This window comes from Epinephelus moara, chromosome 6 (genome assembly GCF_006386435.1).
Source record: "Epinephelus moara isolate mb chromosome 6, YSFRI_EMoa_1.0, whole genome shotgun sequence".
Classification (NCBI taxonomy): domain Eukaryota; kingdom Metazoa; phylum Chordata; class Actinopteri; order Perciformes; family Serranidae; genus Epinephelus; species Epinephelus moara.
In genome coordinates, this window is record NC_065511.1 from 2,946,184 (window position 1) to 2,964,505 (window position 18,322).

The 18,322-nt window shown below is 41.1% G+C and overlaps 1 protein-coding gene across 2 annotated transcripts in view; it reads right to left on the bottom strand.

Moving 5' to 3' along the window:
- LOC126391210 (TGF-beta receptor type-2-like) overlaps positions 1-18,322 on the bottom strand; it is a 62,941-nt gene that overhangs the window by 17,713 nt on the left and 26,906 nt on the right. Inside the window, exons 2-3 of one of the 2 annotated variants that reach the window (XM_050045808.1) lie at positions 16,038-16,182; positions 15,702-15,895 (exon numbers count right to left, since the gene is read on the bottom strand). In XM_050045808.1, coding sequence (XP_049901765.1) covers positions 15,702-15,895; positions 16,038-16,182 — 339 coding nt within the window. Of the gene's footprint in view, positions 1-15,701; positions 15,896-16,037; positions 16,183-18,322 lie in introns of those variants that run through there. The other variant, XM_050045809.1, reaches the window with a different exon arrangement.

Sequence of the window (18,322 nt, forward strand, 5' to 3'; positions counted from 1 at the left end):
CTAGAGTGTTCATATAGTTATGATATTTGCCACTGTCACTCGATAAAAATTACTCTCCATTGGAGCCTGTTGCGCTGAGTTAAGTGAGAACAGATATTGAGGCGCTGGGTGGCCATAGCTTGAGTGAAAGTAGGTCAAACTGATATTTACCTTCTTCACCAATAGAGGGCAGTATTGTCATAACAATGTTTCTCTCACCTAAGAGAGGCTTTGAGAATGTGTGCCTGATCTGTTTATTGGTGGTTAATTAGCTCATGTGTCAATTATTATCAAAGTTTGCTATTGATATGCTGAATGCTGTGCTGAATGATTTGTTATTCAAAGTTTTCTTGGTTTATTTGTAACATTATAGACAGCATTTATTTGATTGCAATTTAGGTACTTTCAGAACCACACAAACGGGTATAACCACAACATATATGGAGAATTGAGCCTGTGTTAGTTGTGTGGCACTAAATAAAGGCAAATGAGAAATAAGTGACTTTGGATTGTTCTTGCCGGTCACCCCTCAGTGGACCTTGATAGTATTCACAACCAGTGAGTGCTTAGTACTAGGGTAGCATACATGGGGGAAAGTCACACATGTGCAAGTCACAAGCAAGTCTCAGGTCTTTACCTTCAAGTCTCAAGCAAGTCCCAAGTTAGTTGTGGTGAGAATCAAGCAAGTCAAGTCAAGTCCCTGCTATAAGTCAAGCAAGTCAAGTCGAGTCATTGCTCAGGTCAAGCAAGTCACAACTCAAGTCATATGTCACATACAGCAAACATCTCACGATCCGCTAGCTACATGTCCTCTGAATATGCTGTGAAAAAGTCCGGTCTCTGTAGGTAGCCCAGGCCCCGCAAATGGCAACAAAAACATTTGGGTCCAGGCTACACCAACTAGCCAGCGCGAGACCAGCGAAAGCAAGCACACACATGAACGCGGTGCCCATGTCTCTCGGTCTCGTGCAACCGCGCACACATGAACGCGGTGCCCAGAGAGGCAGTTAGAGCTACAGGCTACAATGACAGGGCTCTATGCTAACCTTTTAGCAATCTTTTAGCAATTTCTCCTAAAAATTTAGGAGCACAGAAAGAAATTTAGGAGCGCAGTTAAAATTTTAAATAACACATTTAATAGGAAAACAACAAAATACAAAGGCTCCTCTGGAGCCACCCTCTCCTCCATCACGTGTGTGGTAAGGGCCCAGCACACACACACAGGGCTACATTGGGCCTACTGCTCTACTATTAGACACAAAGGATGTCTTTAGTCCACTGGCTTTTGTAGTTGGGTCGCCTGGCAAGCTTAGCTGAGTTCATCGGATTAACTCAGCTAAATTTTAAAAATCTAATTCATGGTGAAGAGTCATGAATTTTCCACCAGTCACTTCGAAAAGCTCAAGGAAAAATATTTGTGGCTACAGGTGGGATCAAAATAAAATAAATAAATAAAATAAAAATCAACCAGCCACCCTCCTCCTCTGATAAGTTAGGAACAGTCCCTAAAGTGCGGTGAGGTTTGTGGACCGTTACCTGCCACAAAGAGAGAAATGTGAACGGCTCGTTTCTCCTCTGACACGTCACATACCTGTGTGTCGCCATGGCTTGGCTGTTCAGGTACTTCTGGGCAGTCATGACACCAATGAAGAGGATATTATTGGACCTGGAGCCGGGCTTCTCGGTCGCCGGTAAACCGTTATGCGGTGGCCAGAGTGCTCCGCCGTATTCCTGTCTGTGACCCCCGTTCAACCCACAACCGACAGAATTCGTCTTTTGTTTCTGCTGCTGGTTGAAATCTGTACTCGCACAGCGTGCTCCTGAATGATTTCTTTTGCTCGCACAAAACTATTTTTAGTTGCAAATGTGAGTAGCTCCGTTGTGTTTGACAACATTGTTGAACATAAACAGAAGTGACACCCAATGGTGCTTAGCGTGCCTTTAATATTGAATTAAAGCCAAGTCCTCAAGTCATGAATACGAAGTCAAAGTCAAGTCGAGTCTTTTATCAGCATTAGTCAAGCAAGTCTCAAGTCATCATATTTGCGACTCGCGTCTGACTTGAGTCAAGTCATGTGACTTGAGTCCCCCATCTCTGTAGGGTAGCTTTATCTGCTTCAGCAGCCCAGTATTTTTCAGCTCTATTTGCAGTCAACATGCTGCCATGCCCCCATAACAGGTCAGATAGTAATATTAAGGAGGAGGATGATGACGAGGAGGAAGATGTGGACGGCACACAGAGAGGGAGACAGTGTGGAGACAGAGACGGAGGACAGCTCCGCCCCTTCATGCAGCTGCGGTGCCAAATGAAAGACATGGGAAAGGGAGTGGTGACAGAGAAATAACTCTAGTGGAAGAGGCAAGGGAGGAAATGTGTCTTTTAATTTTGTCACATATTGCAAATTTTTCACAACACATAGGACAAAAATAACTGATTCAGTGTGCAAGGATTCTGTGTGTTACGATTTTTTTTGGATGACAGACGAATGAAACGCATTTGAAAAAAAATAGACTAGGCCTTAAACCTTAAACCTGTTACTGTCAATCCCACCTCTGCTTTATTAAGGCCTGGTGGCACAAGAGATTTAGTTCCTAATAGACATAGTTGTGGGGATTCTGGTAGAGGTTGACTGAGTCACCTTTTGAGATTTTTCAGTGCCACCTTCTGAAAAGGTCATACCGTGGACATGGCCTCGGGTGACCAGACATCCCGAAAAATTCGGGACCCGAATCCCAAATCCTGCCCTAATGTCCTGAAAATTACACAAGAGCTGGAGTCTGGAGTACTAGTTATTGCCTGATAAAACATTAAAAACTGATCATGATGATTGAGTCTTCCTGCAGCTCCCGCCGACTGCACATTGGCTGCAGCAGTTCCTACATGAATTATGGGTGTTGTAGTTTTTATATTGTGTACAGCAGTGGCGACGAAGTAGATGAAGAGAGCGCAAGTTGCATCCGCGAGGACACTTATTTGAAGAGTACATGACCTCATATATTTGTGTCATCTACTATTTATTTGTTGTTGTTGCATTACTCCTGCTAGCCTAGAATTTGATAATAATCACATGCAATAATTCAAACCCTTCATTCCAAATTATCTTCAAGCATTATAATGTAATGTAATCAATAAGGTCTAATCAAACTCCTCTACACCCTGGCTATGACCCTGACCATGGAGAAGTCCCATAGAGCATAGAGAAATTTGCCCACATCTTAGTGACATTTCCAACCTGTATTGTGCTGGTTTAAGCCCATTTTAAATAGTTTCAGGGGTGTATAATAACATATATGTATGATTATTTTATAGTGGCTAAAGTTCTGGCATCCCATGTAGTCCAACCTACATTTGAGATCACATCCTGCCATAAATCTTACCTAATCTCGCAATCAAGATTCTTTTGCTGCATTAGTCTTTGGCTTTTACACATAAAGGTTCAATATGAGACAATTTCTTAAGCCATGGATCATCCCCCCAGAACCAGGGGATGATCCATGGCTGGGCCCCCCTTATTTGAGTCATTTCTGCATTCCATGGCACCGGGAGGCAACCTGGGGCTACCAGAACAACTGACAACTGCTTCTGACTGACTCTCTCCAATAGGGGAGGGACAAGATGGAGAGGCACAAAGGCATAGAGCAGCATTCTTGGCCATGGTGCCTGTGCAAACACGTCTACCCCCAAAGGGGGAATTGTCTTTTATTGCCAGGGAGAACCATACCTGGCAGTGGGTGTTGAGTCGGCTGGCAAACAAATCCACTTCTGCTTTCCCAAACAGTCCAGATCAGCCACACCACCTCAAGGTAAAGCATCTACTGGTCTAGGGCTGGGCTGCCACCGGGGCTGGGTGGGATCACTTCAGAAACGTCTGAAGTGATTCCACTGTTGCTGGCACCTATACTGGGGCAGCGCCAGGCAGGCCTCAGAGGCTGGTGGCTGCTGAACACCACCCTCTGCTTGGACTGCGCAGAGGAACTGACAACGTTCCTGAAACAGCGACTCAGTGTGCTACTCGCTGTCACCGAAAAGAAAAACGATGCTGGACACTGGAATCCGCCTCCCCACATTCTGTGGGGTCTGCAAGTATTTGGGTAGGCACGTTCTGATTGGCTGGCTATGTTTATGATTTTCTCAGTGTGTGAATGTGTGCTCCTGATTAGAGGAGAATAAAGTATTAGGAGTCCAATAGAGGGCAGAGCCTGTGTGAAATAGAACTAAAATGGAAGGTGGTAGTGCTAAGACAGGAATATAGCCTAATTTTTGTGCTTTGGGTGCTGCATGCAGCAGCAGCACACTGCAATTTCCTCACACTACTCATACAGTAACAGTCCAACAAAAGTGAGCCCACCACAGGGAAGTGATTTTTGAGGCCATTGCTATGAAAACAACACACTGTTCCCCGCTCCATGGAGTGCTGTAAATCACACGCTTTCCAACATAACAGTGAGTTTAAAAATATATATGGGTCTGTATCTTTCCGTCTGTGGTCTCAGTCAGGAGCTGGCTTTGTACTCGGTTAACAGGCCTACAGTGGACACTGCCAACAATGTGAGCAGCCTTCAGGAGCTATAGCATTAACTACCTCCTCTGACTCTGACTGCCAGCTTGGACGAAAAGGCAGCCAACCCTCACAGCTCCACCGGTGGGGTGAAAACAGTCAAGAGCCTGTCTGCCTCAGCTTGGCCCGGCCCGACCTGGTCTGCTCTGGCTGGGCACCCTTTCAAAGAGTGTCTCACTTAGTCTCTCAGGGGAAAATTACTCTCCTCCCCATACTGGCAAGTTGGAGAAGCTCAGACTAAAGACTGACCATTTAAGTTGCTCCACCCTGCATCTACTTTGCATGCAGATTTTCCACATACATAGTGCCCATAACTGAGTGTTGTGGAGCCAAAAATATGGATCAAGGGTTATCAGACAAGTCAAAATTACAGTTGAATCCATAAAGAAATAATACCATCTTTCACTACATCATCTTATTTTTGACTCCTTGGTTATCCCGTTGTTGTTGTCAGTCGTGGCACACGTGTGTGTGTGTGTGTGTGTGTGATTTTAAAGCAGTAAATCTTTTTGAAATGACTTTGGGTGAAGCCGCAGATGTAATAAATCAAAAATACTGAACACAGACTAAAGTGGGTTGCGTAGTAAGACTGCCAGACAGTCAGACAATACTTCTCAAATTCCATGTGTCTGTACATGTGTGTATCCTTTGAGGGTTTTAAGATTGCTTGGAGGTTTTGGGGGTTTTAGGTTTATTTCCTTGCTGTCTTTCTACCATGATTAGTGCGTATGACTATGTGCATTTGAGGTAGAAACACAACCAATCAGACAGTGCCAAGACAAACTGGTAATAGGAGTCATATTGCTATTTTCAATCAGTATGGCAGAGTGTTCTCATGCAACGTTCAATGAGGTCTGACACATCATTTAAACTAATAGAGGGATCCTCGCCTCCGGCTTGCGATTACAAACGTCATCTGTTTGTGTGTGTATTGTGTGTGCGTGTGTGTGTGTTTCAGTATGTTGAATGCTGCCATCTCTGACTCACACTTTTAATCCTATAACCAGTTGCTAATTACTTGGATCCTTGTACTGTTTGGAGGATAATAAAGTTGTGAGTTGGATATGAAGAGGGAACAGTTTTCCTCAGAAATGAAAGAGCCAGACATGATTTCATCTTTGAAACAGGTGATGGGTGGATAGATGGAAGCCATTATAAACACTGAGGAGGTTGAAGTACACGTCACTTTGCCAGTTTGGCTTCTTCTCCAGCAAAACACTTCTAATGAGGCTTTAAATATCATTATTTATGTTAACTTGATCAACATTCCAGTCAAAGCCATAGTTTTTACATTCTGATGTGATGTTTTATAAATGACTTGGTCACATCATGGATATATGAAAGTTGCTTTTTTGATCAGTGTTGTGAGCTCTCTTTGCATCCTTCAAAATAGAATGAACCTCTGATGCCTGAACCTGCGGCGCAACTGACTTTAACCAACCAACATGTAAAGGTGGATTTATAGTTGTGCATCAGCTTTATGCGGAGCCTTCACTGTCGCCTCCACACGAAGCCTATGCTGTGGTGAGCAAATTAGCCTAGCGACTAGCCAAGATTTTCTCTAAGCCAGGATAAATCACACACAGGATTTAAAATGTGGTTACTTAAGTGTCTTCATAATGTATTGTTTCTTGTCTGTGAAATAAAAGTAAATAAAAGATTCATTTCCACTGAGGAAATGGTTTCAGCTTAAATTGCTCTGCATCGATAAGACGTTACTATAGTAGCTCCTCAACTGACCTTGTGGTGCTTTAATTTCTCATTAAGTCAGTCATGAAGTGTATAAAACTGAATGGTAAACAGACGCCTTACATGGATTTACACTATCAGTAAAGCAAAAGCATTTCTCTTGGCACATTTTGGACAGATTCTTCAATTAAAACATCAGCATTTAGAGCTGCGAGACAATTTCAACAGGTTTCTGACACAAATTAAAGCAATCAACCCCCAATCCAACTTATCATTTAGAAGCATACATATACATGTATAAATACATACAGTGTTGGGCAAGCTACTTAAAAACTGTAGCAAGCTAAGATACAAGAAAATGGCAAAAGTCCCTTGCTACTTGCAAAAAAATACATTTTCTTTTTTTTTTTTTAATTTTATTGCTTTATGTCTAATCAGCGTTATCTCTGTGATCAGAAACCTGTCAGCCAAACAAATAGGCAGGCAAAAAAGTTCAGTTAAACTGTTTATTATAAACTTAACAAAGTTAAATTAAAACTTTCTTATTTTTTCTTTGAAGATTTTGTGACATTTGAACATGTCCTCCAATAACATGACATCATCAGTCGGCCTATTGCTCTCTCTCTCCTCTTCCTACTTAATGCATTTCTCTGTCTTGGCCTCTTTCAGTAGGCTTTCTGGTTCTGTTAGTAATTCATAAACACATTTCCTAAATATATTTGTCACTCAATAAAACTATAATAATTAAAAGACAGTAATATAAACAATAACAAATAACAGACCTAAATGAAAATGTTTCTTTTTTTGGGACATTAGAACATGAACATATCCTGCAAATAACACGTGACATCAGTATGTCACACTCTCTCTCCTATCTTCCTTCTTAATACTGTTCTGTCTCTCTGGCTCTTTTCTTGGCCCTTGTTGTGTCTATTTCTCTGGTGTCCACTGCAAATCCACTAAATATATACAGTTTATGGGCCAGACACGTGAGAGAAGTGTCAAAAAGTCCACTGTAGACAATCAAAGGCAGTGTAGGGCACATCTTGCCAAGGAAAGCCAATAGCATAAGCTGCAAGTGGAATAAACTGAAGGATTAGTATGTGATGTCATACGGAAGTGCTTCCCTAGTCCACATGCCTCAGTGTGGCGCTGGTGTCAGTCACATTTTTTGTTCTCAGTTTTATTATCCTTACTTTAATCCAGACCACTGCAGAAAAAAACAGTCCACTGCACTTCCAAGCTTTTTCTAGGAAAAACAGCTTGTAACTTTTGTGGATGCTACCACACATTTCAGTCAATTAATCAGCTTCACTACTGAAAAGCGATTTGACTCATACAGTAGTGACATTACCACCAAGCTACTAGGAAATGTAGTTAAGTTAGTCGCTACTTGTAGTGATGCTACTTCCAAATACTGCATACATATTTGTTAGAGTTTATTAATATACAATATTTGTTAACAATCACAACCCTTTCCATCCTCTTATAAAAATATTTCATATGATTACATCTTTATTTTACTATATTGTCATCAACACCAGCCTTTACTTCTGGTCTTACCACAGAAGGAGTTATAGTTGTTGACAGATCTACCTCACTGTGTAGTAATAATAATAATAATAATAACAATAATAATAATAATAATAATAATAATATTAATAATAACGATGATAATAAAAATCAAGAAATGCAGCTTAGATGAACTGTCATATAATCTGTTTGTGTAGATTATTTGTAGTTTACATTAAATATTTGCTGTTGGTTATACTACAGTTCATCTCTGCACAGTATATAGTACAAAAAAGGCCTTGTAAGTTGAATTTGAAATTGTGTTTGCATTATGTATGGGTTAGATCTCACTTAATTAATCCTATCCTGTCAAATTTTAAATATGTTTACCTTCTTTTTCCATGGAGTTTTTACTCTTGTAAATGTAAGCTATATATATAACCTGCCTTCATCCGGGCTGGTATCATATTCTGGTGGAGCGTTGAGGAATCCTACCACAAGGAGGCTGGTTACACTGACTAAAAGTGAGTATCATGCTCACTATTTACTTGCTATGGTAACAGCACTGCTTTTACTGCCCACACTGCTTCATGAACATAGCTCATATCCTTCCAGTTCTCCATCCCCTCCTTATAACATCTCTCTGTTGCTGTTTTTGTCTCTCCATCTTTCTCATCCCATCTCAGTGTTCTCTGCCCTGGGTACAACTCTGTCTTTTTCCTTTACACTGCTGTCTTGTTTCCGTCCTTTTCATGCATCTTAGAGTTGGTCTGCTTGAGTCATTTCTCTATAAAGAGTCTGCTGTGTGACTGAATGACTGATGGACTCACTGACAGCAGGCCAAGATTCCACAGTTAAGGAGGAACTGTAAAAAATAAGAATAACAAAGCAGATCTTGGATCATGCACAGAGCCATTTTTTCCTTTACTGTTCCATTTCTATCTTCCACTCCTCTTCCTCTTAGTCAGCTGCATCGAGAATTCATTCTAATGTATTTTCCCAGTTTCTTATTTTTATCTCTTGTTCTTCATCAAAATAGAAACACCCCGACATCAAAAATCCCCACTTTGTGTCATGAGGAAGATTTCATTCGTCATGAGGGATATCAAAATATCTTTAAAGTACTTGCAAGAGATCATGCGACATCTGTGAAAAAAGGCAGCTTGTACAAGTAAAGGAATCCATGTCAGAAATAAATTAGTTCTACTGTTATCGCATTCCTCACGTAGCATGCCTTCAAGAATGTAAAATGGACTAACATGAGCAAAGCTGTAAATACAGCACTCAGACAAATAGAATGTTACTATGATAAGGCAGTAGTTACTATCAATGCCTCCCTTCCCAGAACTAGTTCACAAGCTCAAAAACACGTGTTAGTGACACTGCTGAGAGGCAACGTTAGTCTGCTCCAAATCATCTTTGCAGGATCTTAATAAGAAACAAGCGCTGTGTGACAGAGGCTCACTCTCTCACAGTCAGAGCACATGGATCCAATCTACATCAAAATACTCACTAACAGACAATAATGCTGATTGGCTGCGACAGACATGATTTTGTAGAGTCACTCAGAGTAGATGCAACCTGCCTCCTTGGTGAGGATTAAAAGTTAGATCTCTTGTTTTGTCCCTGCTTTTGGTTGGCGAACAAAAGACAAAAAAAAGTGCATTATCACCGTTTATAGTCTTTCCATCCAATGCGTTCAGACTACACAACATTTTTGTTTTTTCTGACAGTCAATATGTCCGATTAGGTGATTGTGAAGTCATAAAATCTTGCTGTGACTTGGCCGACAGACATGACAGACTACAAGTTGGTCCATGACCAATCATCCTTGGTCATCCTCCACGATGTGCGTGATGTCATCAGGTTATTCTTGTCCTATTTTTATCATTATTACTATTATTTTAGTCACTGTGGCTGCTCATGTCCAAGCTGAAATGTTATTGTAGTAACATAATGTGCCATCAAATGGGAGAAGCTACATTTCAGGTATCGCATATACCAACTATGCAAGTCACTGAATCCTTCACAACAAGCTCCTGCAAATGTTTCCCAAGTCTTTTTAGAAAATGAAGGGTTTCTCTCAACCCAAATTATAAGGGGCTTTTAATTTTAAATGGATGCAGGAACTATTGAGTTTGAAATGACGACGCCATGCATTAACTTTTTTCAAGGCAATTGGAAGCGGATTAAAAGGAAAAATAGTAGAACACAGAAGGAATAATGAATAATGGCATGTTTCTAATGTGGTCTGTTTCAATCAAAGCTAGTTCTCTCTGCAGTTGTGGTATTCACTATTTGTGAATTTTATTCCTTTATATCTTTCTCCATTATGAAGAATTAACATTCTTTGCTAGCTTGATGCTAATGGCAGTACTCACCAGGCTACTAAAGCCTGTTTCATGCCAGCTTTTTTCCCTTTTTTCTCTGTGTGGTAACATCCCTAAAAGGAAATATCAAATAGTTGTCCATGGCAGTAGATTGCTCTGTGTTTCTATGGGTCAAAGTGAAGGCTGTGACGAGAGAAGTCGAGAATGACAAAAAGAAAAAAAAAACATGCTAGACTTTCTGTTGGGATGTCGTGAGGCATCCCCAAAAATCAACGGATTATCGTGAATGACACTCCTTGTAGTTCATGATCCGAGCTGACACCATATGTGGCCGGGTCAGGCTATCGGGCTATCGGGCTATTATTGTGTAGTCTGAACCTGGCAGTAAAGCCTGAAGTATCAGAAAAAGAGTTTTATCTTGGGCTGAGGGGGAAAATTCTGTGTATCAGTGTAAAGTGCAATGGAAACAGACTTAGTAAATAAATAATGACATGCATGCCCCTATTGGCTGATAGGGGCTGTGGATGGCTGAAAAGGTCACTAATTGTATTTTTGGCAACTTGGGGGCAGTGCAACAAGCTGTCAACACTTCACTGTCATGTAGCAAACAGTTTCCTATTAACCACTGAGAGCATAAACAGACCAACATTCATTTGGAGTTGTTGTTGAAATATCAGTCTCTTTAGCACCTAAATGCTCCACTATGTTCACCAGTTTATAGCTATCTGTGTCTCTCTGCTGTTTGGTGCTGGGCAGGTAGTGTACAGTGGGTTTTTGACAGTTTTTTTTACTGACAGCTGTGTAAGAGTGATGAGGCACAACTGGTTATCCCACTTTCAGCAGCTTTCATAAAGAGCTGCCATTTTATCACCTCACCAGTGACAACATAGTACACAATCACATGTGATGAACCTCTGACAGGCTTCCACTGAGGTGTCTATCAAAACCAACAAGCCCTGTTAGTGTTGGCAGCTGCTGGATCACAATATTCACTCCCTAATGATGAAATTTGTAGCGCATGAGAATACATAAGTGTGACTCTCAAGCAAAAAAACACATACACAAACACTATTACAGGCACGTCATAAGAATGTAATGCTGGGGGAGAACAATGTGAGGCATTTGTAGAGGAATAAGCCATGGCAGTGGTCCAATAAACAAACAAGGACTTCCTGCTGCATGTGTCCTCAATGGGAGGAAGGAACCACAACCCTTACCCTAGGGCTCTCTCTCGCTCTCTCTGTCTATGTGTGTGTGTGTGTGTGTGTGTGTGTGTGTGTGTGTGTGTGTGTTTCAGTGAGAGATGAAGATTGACAAACACAAAGATAGATCATGATTTACACAAATTACTCTACACATCCCAGATAGAGATACTGAACTCGCCAAATTGAGCATGGTGGGTTCAGGTCTTTAGTTCCCATGGCTTCCCTGTTACAGTACGTCTTTGTACTGTTATTATGCAGAGTAGTGTTTTCTCAGTCTTACTGATCACTGTAGGGATCAATAACAGGAAGATCAGAGTGCAGCGCAGCATCAGCTACAGAGCAGCCGTCAGCTGGAATACAGTTTCATTAAAAGTTTTAACAGAAGACTGCCTTCTTATTTACTGTGCAAATCCAAGTCATATAACAGTTAATTTACTGTCCACGTGATCACTGCATGTAAGTGAAACCATGCTAGTAATTTGTGCTCAATTTGCAGCACAAACCTACCAAATAATTGTAACATACACATTCTTTTAATGTTATGAAAAGAAGAAAATTTGATGGCTGCATTTGTGAGACTCAGACCTAAAGCAAGTTGGGCAAGAGAGGGAGGATCTCAAATAAAAGAAAATGCCAATTATGAAGGCGTGGTTTAGGGAGGGTGCCCCTTTTGATGCATTAGTGTTATAGCTTATGTGTGCAGTTTCCTCTTTAAGTTAGTAATGAAAAGCTGTTTGCGTGTAAATTTATTGTATTTGTAATTTCCATCCATCTATCCATTTTCATCCCCTGGTCGCGGGGACAGCAGGTGGAGCGAAATACCCCAGACCTCCCTCTTCCCAGCGACGCTTTCCTGCTCCTCCTGGGGGACCCTGAGGCGTTCCCAGGCCAGATGAGATATATAATCCCTCCAGTGTGTTCTGGATCTGCCCCGGGTCCTCCTAACAGTGGGACGTGCCCGGAACACCTCTAATGGGACACGCCCAGGGGGCATCCAAATCAGATGCCCAGACCACCTCAACTAACTCCTTTCGTTGCAAAGGAGCAGCAGCTCTACTCCAAGCTCCCTCCATATGTCTGAGCTCCTTACCATATGTCTAAGGCTGATCCAAGCCATCATTTGGCTAATAACACCAAAACTGTTTTCATGGCTAAATACATGTACATTGAAGTGAGATTTTTTTTTGAGAGAACAGAGCATTTTAAGTCTGTATTCTGAAACCCCAGGGTCTTGCCAAGGGTGGATGTTTTCCAATCTAAGGCTTGAAAACAGCTTGTTCAGTTGAAGAATAGTCTGTCTCAACAACTGACCACCCTCCAGCCTTTGTGGGAGGCTTATATGTATAGCAAAAAAGTTACAGTTTAGTCAGGGCATGATGAAGAGGGTTTTAATCTGCTTCAGTGATTCTGTAACATAGGAGGAGATTAAATTTGCTGCCCCGCAGCAGCAGACTCAGTCTTGCTGTCATTCACTACAGATGTGCTCTGTGTCTATGAGGCCTGTTCACCATGTGCTGGAGATGTTTCTGATTGGAGTTAAACACAGACAGGAAACCATATGTCTGAGCTCTCAAGCAGGGCTGGTCTACACACACAGACACACACACACACACACACACACACACACACACACACACACACACACACACACACAGGCTGACACTGACACCCAGCTTTTCTTCTCAGCAGTGTGAGAGGCAGCAGCCAAACACACAGCGCAGTACACACTCAGCTGCATTTCTGTGACCACACTGAGGATTCCCTGACCATTCTTTACGTGTGATGCAAACACCACATTTCCACTTCCTGTTTGTGATGACGGTGCACTATGCAGTCATTTCACAACACAGTAGCTGTCACAGTGAGACATAAACAACCAACAACAACTTCTGAAACACATGTGAACAACTTTATATACCAATGGTTGGAGAGAAAACGTAGAGAAGGAGGAAGGGGAAGGAGTAAGAAGAGGACAGCAGATGGAGGAGTAATGGTTTACTGATAAATAGAAGAATACAGCAGCACTAGAAGACTGGTTAAAAAAGAGGAAATGTAAAGTCAGGAACACTAAATGCAAGCACTTAGTTACTTATTTAGTTTAGTTGAAGTATGAGGAAGGGGTGGAGATTTGTTGCTCTGCTAAGCAAAATGTGAGACTTGGCTGCCCCCAAACTGTGCAGCTGTCTGAACAGATAACCTGCTGATTAGTTAGTCAACCACACACAGTATGCTAAATCAGATGTGTAACAATGTCAAAATGATGTGCTCTTCTTTTGCCAAGCTTTAATGTAATTTATTAGTTGGAAGTGGGTGCAGTTAGTACCAATTGTCTGTTTCTTCTTGTGCATGCAGTGACATCAAATACAGTCAGAGCAGCTGTAAACAGACAAAGGATAAGGCTGGCATATTGTTAATAAATCCCATGACAGGGCAAAAACCACCAGTAAATGTATCCATAACCAGTAGTACTGTGCTTATCAGAGCCTGATTTGCCCTCTTCTGTACCATCAAACTCCATTGTTGTTAACACACACACACATCAGTGAACCACGCTGTTGCACTGGGTGACATGTTCCATCATTACATCAGCACAAACACTGCAGTTTATTAGTGACCAGGCAGCCCCACTTAAGAGGAAATTTAACTTCTCATGCACGAAAATAAACCAAACTTGGCACATAGGTCCAGTCCCATGCTGAAACTCCTCAACGGGACTCTTGGCCCCCAATGGGAATTGGGGGCCAATAGTCCTGATGGTGGCAGCAGCTGTTTAAAGTTCAGAACTTTGAAAATTCATATCAAAACACCTGTATGGCCTATGGCTTCGCAGCTTTCACCAAACTGTAGGCAGGCCCAACTATGAAGACACTTTTGTTAACTCAAACCTAGTGCACATTATGAAGCCCATCACTCCGTTTAATCAAAAACTGTAAAACTAATTAAAGCTTCTCAACCATTTTTTGCTCAATTCACACCAAACTTGCTCCCTCTGCATCTTCAGACTGTCTTACACAAACGCATGGATTGAAAACTGAGCCCACAGTGCATCAAAATGTGTCACAGTAAACAGCACTGTAAACAGCTGCTGCAAATTCTCACTCAATAAAGCTCCAATGTTCATGAAAAAAAAGTTGACAATATTTTGCTGTCGGGGTAGATAAAGTGCGTTAGATTTCAAAACTGTATATGAAAAACTGAATTTTGTAAGTATTTTGAATTCTGCCATCATGTAGCCTGTAGCACTCAATGGAAAAAGAGCATCTTTAAGCATCATTTTTTCACTTATGGATCAATCTTTGTAAAAATATATTCCACATGTTTTCTATGTTGTCCAGATGTAGTATGCAAATTCTCATAATTTTGTCTTGATAGCTACATTTTTGACACTAGTTTGAAATCTGCCTGTAAATACATGTACAGCTGTTATGCTGTACCCTGGTGGTTGGCTGTATCATAGTGTGAAGTCACCTCTAAATTCTACGCCTGTGAGGTATCTTAACTTGATAACAACTTGCCATTGGTGCTGTGAGGCTGTGAGTCCAAGTCCCGGATGGAACAGATTAAACATGCTTTTGCCTCCTCAGACCTGCTGTGTGGGGTAGAAACATATGATTTTTGGCCCACAAAGTTCTACTGATGGATCCTCATTGATTTGTTATTTGTCTTCCTTCTCTTCTTTCTTTTCCTCTTCCTTATCATCCCCTTCTTCTTCTTTTCTTATTATTCTTCTTCCTCCATTCTCCATAGGTACGTTTAGCTTAGCTATTAGGCTTTACACAGTTTGTTTATCCATAGGGGTTTCCCAGCACAGATAGCTCAACTGGATCACAATTAGTCACGGGAGTGAGGGGGTTGTTAGTTGAAGTCCTGAATGACGCTAATGTCATACAGTTTTGGCATAAACCATGTATGTCTTTACATGCAGTACACATGTGTTATTCTCACCTATGTGTATTTGACTATTTCTGCATACTGGGGTCTCCAATTTATGTAATCTTCGGATTACATAAATTGGACATTACAAGCTCTGTTTTTGGTCTCCACCAACTCCTGATGGAAATATTTGGCTATTTAGCTGCTAAATGCTGCATGTTCACCAGACAGTTGCTAACTTTTTTATGTGCTGTTTAATGCTGGACAGGTAGTGCACAGTGAATATATCAAATAAAGTTCAGAATTGAAAAGAACTCCCTGTTGTTGCTGGAACTGATGAGAGCAGTGAGACTTAACCCACAATGGAACCAAAACAATGCGCTGGGAGATGCTAAATGCTCAGTAGAGCTGATGGCAACTGCAGAAATAATTTTCTGAGTTCATCAGTAAAAGTGATCCCTTTCACATTAAACATAGGCCTTTAATCTATGGATGAAATAAATATACTGATAAGTGCAGCTTTGACCTAGGGGGTGTTAGTTTCATGTACTCACTGGGGGAGAAAAACAGTTTGTCGTTACACTCCTCTTCATCAGTACAGGAGCAGAAGTGAGCCATCCCACTTGTTGTGTTCTTCTCCTTCATCACACAGGTGGAGCTGTTGTAGTCATCCAGCATAACACCATAGAGCAGCTTGGATGGGTCATGACACAGAGTTTCAATGGAGAAGCCTGTCTCATTCTTCCTCCTACAGTCAGACAGACAGACAGTCAGACAGACAGACAGAACCGAGATGCAATGATTATAACTGTATACATTAACATCCATTTAGTTATCTTGTTAAATCCAATCTAAATGATGAAGGCATTGTTCCGCTGTCTAATACCTACCAGATAGAGACACAGACCTCGTTGCTGTCCATACAGATGGAGGTGATGGAGCAGTTGGACATGCAGGTCCCTGTACCACTACAGGAGGAAAGCTCCAGATCACAGAACTTACAAAGTTGACTCATTGGGTAAAAAGGCGGCATACCTGCAGAGGACCACAAAAGTATCCATTAGGTTGGCTTAATGTTTCAGACAAGTTCTGTCATAGTGAAAATACAGCAATTCTTAACGCCAATTCTCTGACAGTGCAAAACTTTTGCTCTGTTTGAAGCACAAAAATGTTGATTGGTTGATGAATAAATTATGCAACAAATGGTGACAGAAATATATTTAACTTCATTTTGATTTGATTTCGCTTTATTATCAGAAATATGTTTTCCAAAATTTGTTTTGTATTCAAAACATACACAGTTTCACATCGATACAAAAGTACAAAACACAACACTTAACCAAACAAACAAAACATACTACAAACATGTATCACAGCAGACATTATTAAAAAGAACTTCATTTAAAAGCCTAGTCCCAATTAGTCCCTTTTACTAGCCCGGTGTGGCTACACATTTTGCGGTTCAGCGGTTCGGCTATGAAGTCTACAACTACTTTGAGCAAGTGAGGATCAAGCATGTCAGGACCTGCAGATTTGTTTGGATCTAGTTGCTTTGATACTATAAACCCCCTATTACATTTTCAAATGAAGTTTTTATTGTTTACCAAAACTTCTTATGCTAATTTGAGTTACTGGTAATTTCTGAAAGATAGATCTCAGATTTTGCCTTTTTGAGGAGAAGGATAAAAAGATTTGGAACTGTCAAAAGCCTGAGATTTAGATTGCCTGGGCTAAGGCCAGGCATCCCTTTCTTTTAGAAAAAAGTGTGAAAATGGTCAAATACCCTGATGAAGGCCTGTATGGCTGAAATGCGTAGGCGTTTCTAAATGACTTTGTAAGCCCATTTAATAAAGGCTTTTTATAAATGTCCCTCTGAGTGCCTCAGATTCTTCCTTTTGAAAATCCCTTCCTTTTAGCAGACTGGACAGCTGTGGGGAAAATCAAGGATTGTTACGGCCTTTCACTCTAAATTTGCGGCATTGAGCATGTTTATTCATAATTTTAGTAAAAGCATCATGAAAGTTATGGAAGCAAATCGTGACTAATATTTAAATTAAAATGTATTTGCAGAAATGCTTTTTCATTTTAAGAATGTGGCTGCATTATTTGACTCATAAATAAAATGAATAATCAATCAACCTATCTGCATTTGCATTTTCTTCTTCAAGACAGCACATTTTATGCCATAATCAAAAAGAAAACAAAGAGGACATTGCTATTTCATTTTCGTGGTCTGCCCTGCAAAACAGTGCCCATAATTCGTAATAATCATAATTGCTGACAGTGCTACCCATCTAATACGGTAGGGGGCGGTGTGCACATTTGATATATTGATGCATCACAGATCATTGCGCTCCCTGAGATTGTGCTTTCTAAACATCGTAATTTCCCAAAACTGAATAAATACCACACATAGCAACCCAAAACTGCTTTGCTAGCTCAATCATGTTGTAACTAAGATATCTGCTGGAAAAAAATATTTTTTCATGGACTGTTCATTGAGGTACAGAGTTAATACGTCTGCTGACTTGACAGTCATTTAAGGTAGTAGCAGCTTATACTTGTACTAATAGCTTATACTTTGACATATGTATACAAGATGGCGCCCCCAGTGCGGACGCCTGTTACAGCAGCTCCTGCTCACCGCTGAGTTTTTTTCAGTCTGGAATTTCTCAACTATGGGATCAGTAAAGGTGTATCTTATCTTATCTCTTTGTAGACATCGTGATTTCCCAAAACTGAATAAATACCACACAGTCCAGCAACTTTTCCGGGGGAAACCCTGTGACATTGACACGTTAAATAATTTTCATACATACAAAGCTGCCTAATATAATTTAGATCTGCCCTGTAAAAGTGTGTGTTTAGTGCACTGAATGAGTGTTTGGTGCGAAGAGGACCTTACAAGTGAGCGCATTGTGTTTTCTTATGACAAGCAGTTTTTGTGCGTACGCATGGGTCAGAGCTTCTGTGGAAGATTGCACATTTTAGGCTCTAGTTTCGCAGACTGGGCGAGGCAGGGGCGCAGCGCACCTGCGCTTCGCCAACTGGGTGTGGCCAGGCGGACTTTGCAAGTTTGGCACACCGTGCGCCTGGCGCAGCTACTCCTCTTTCCCACCTCCGTCCCTCCTACCTGCGCAAGTCGGAAAGAGGGAGGAGAGAAGGCGTGGAGTGG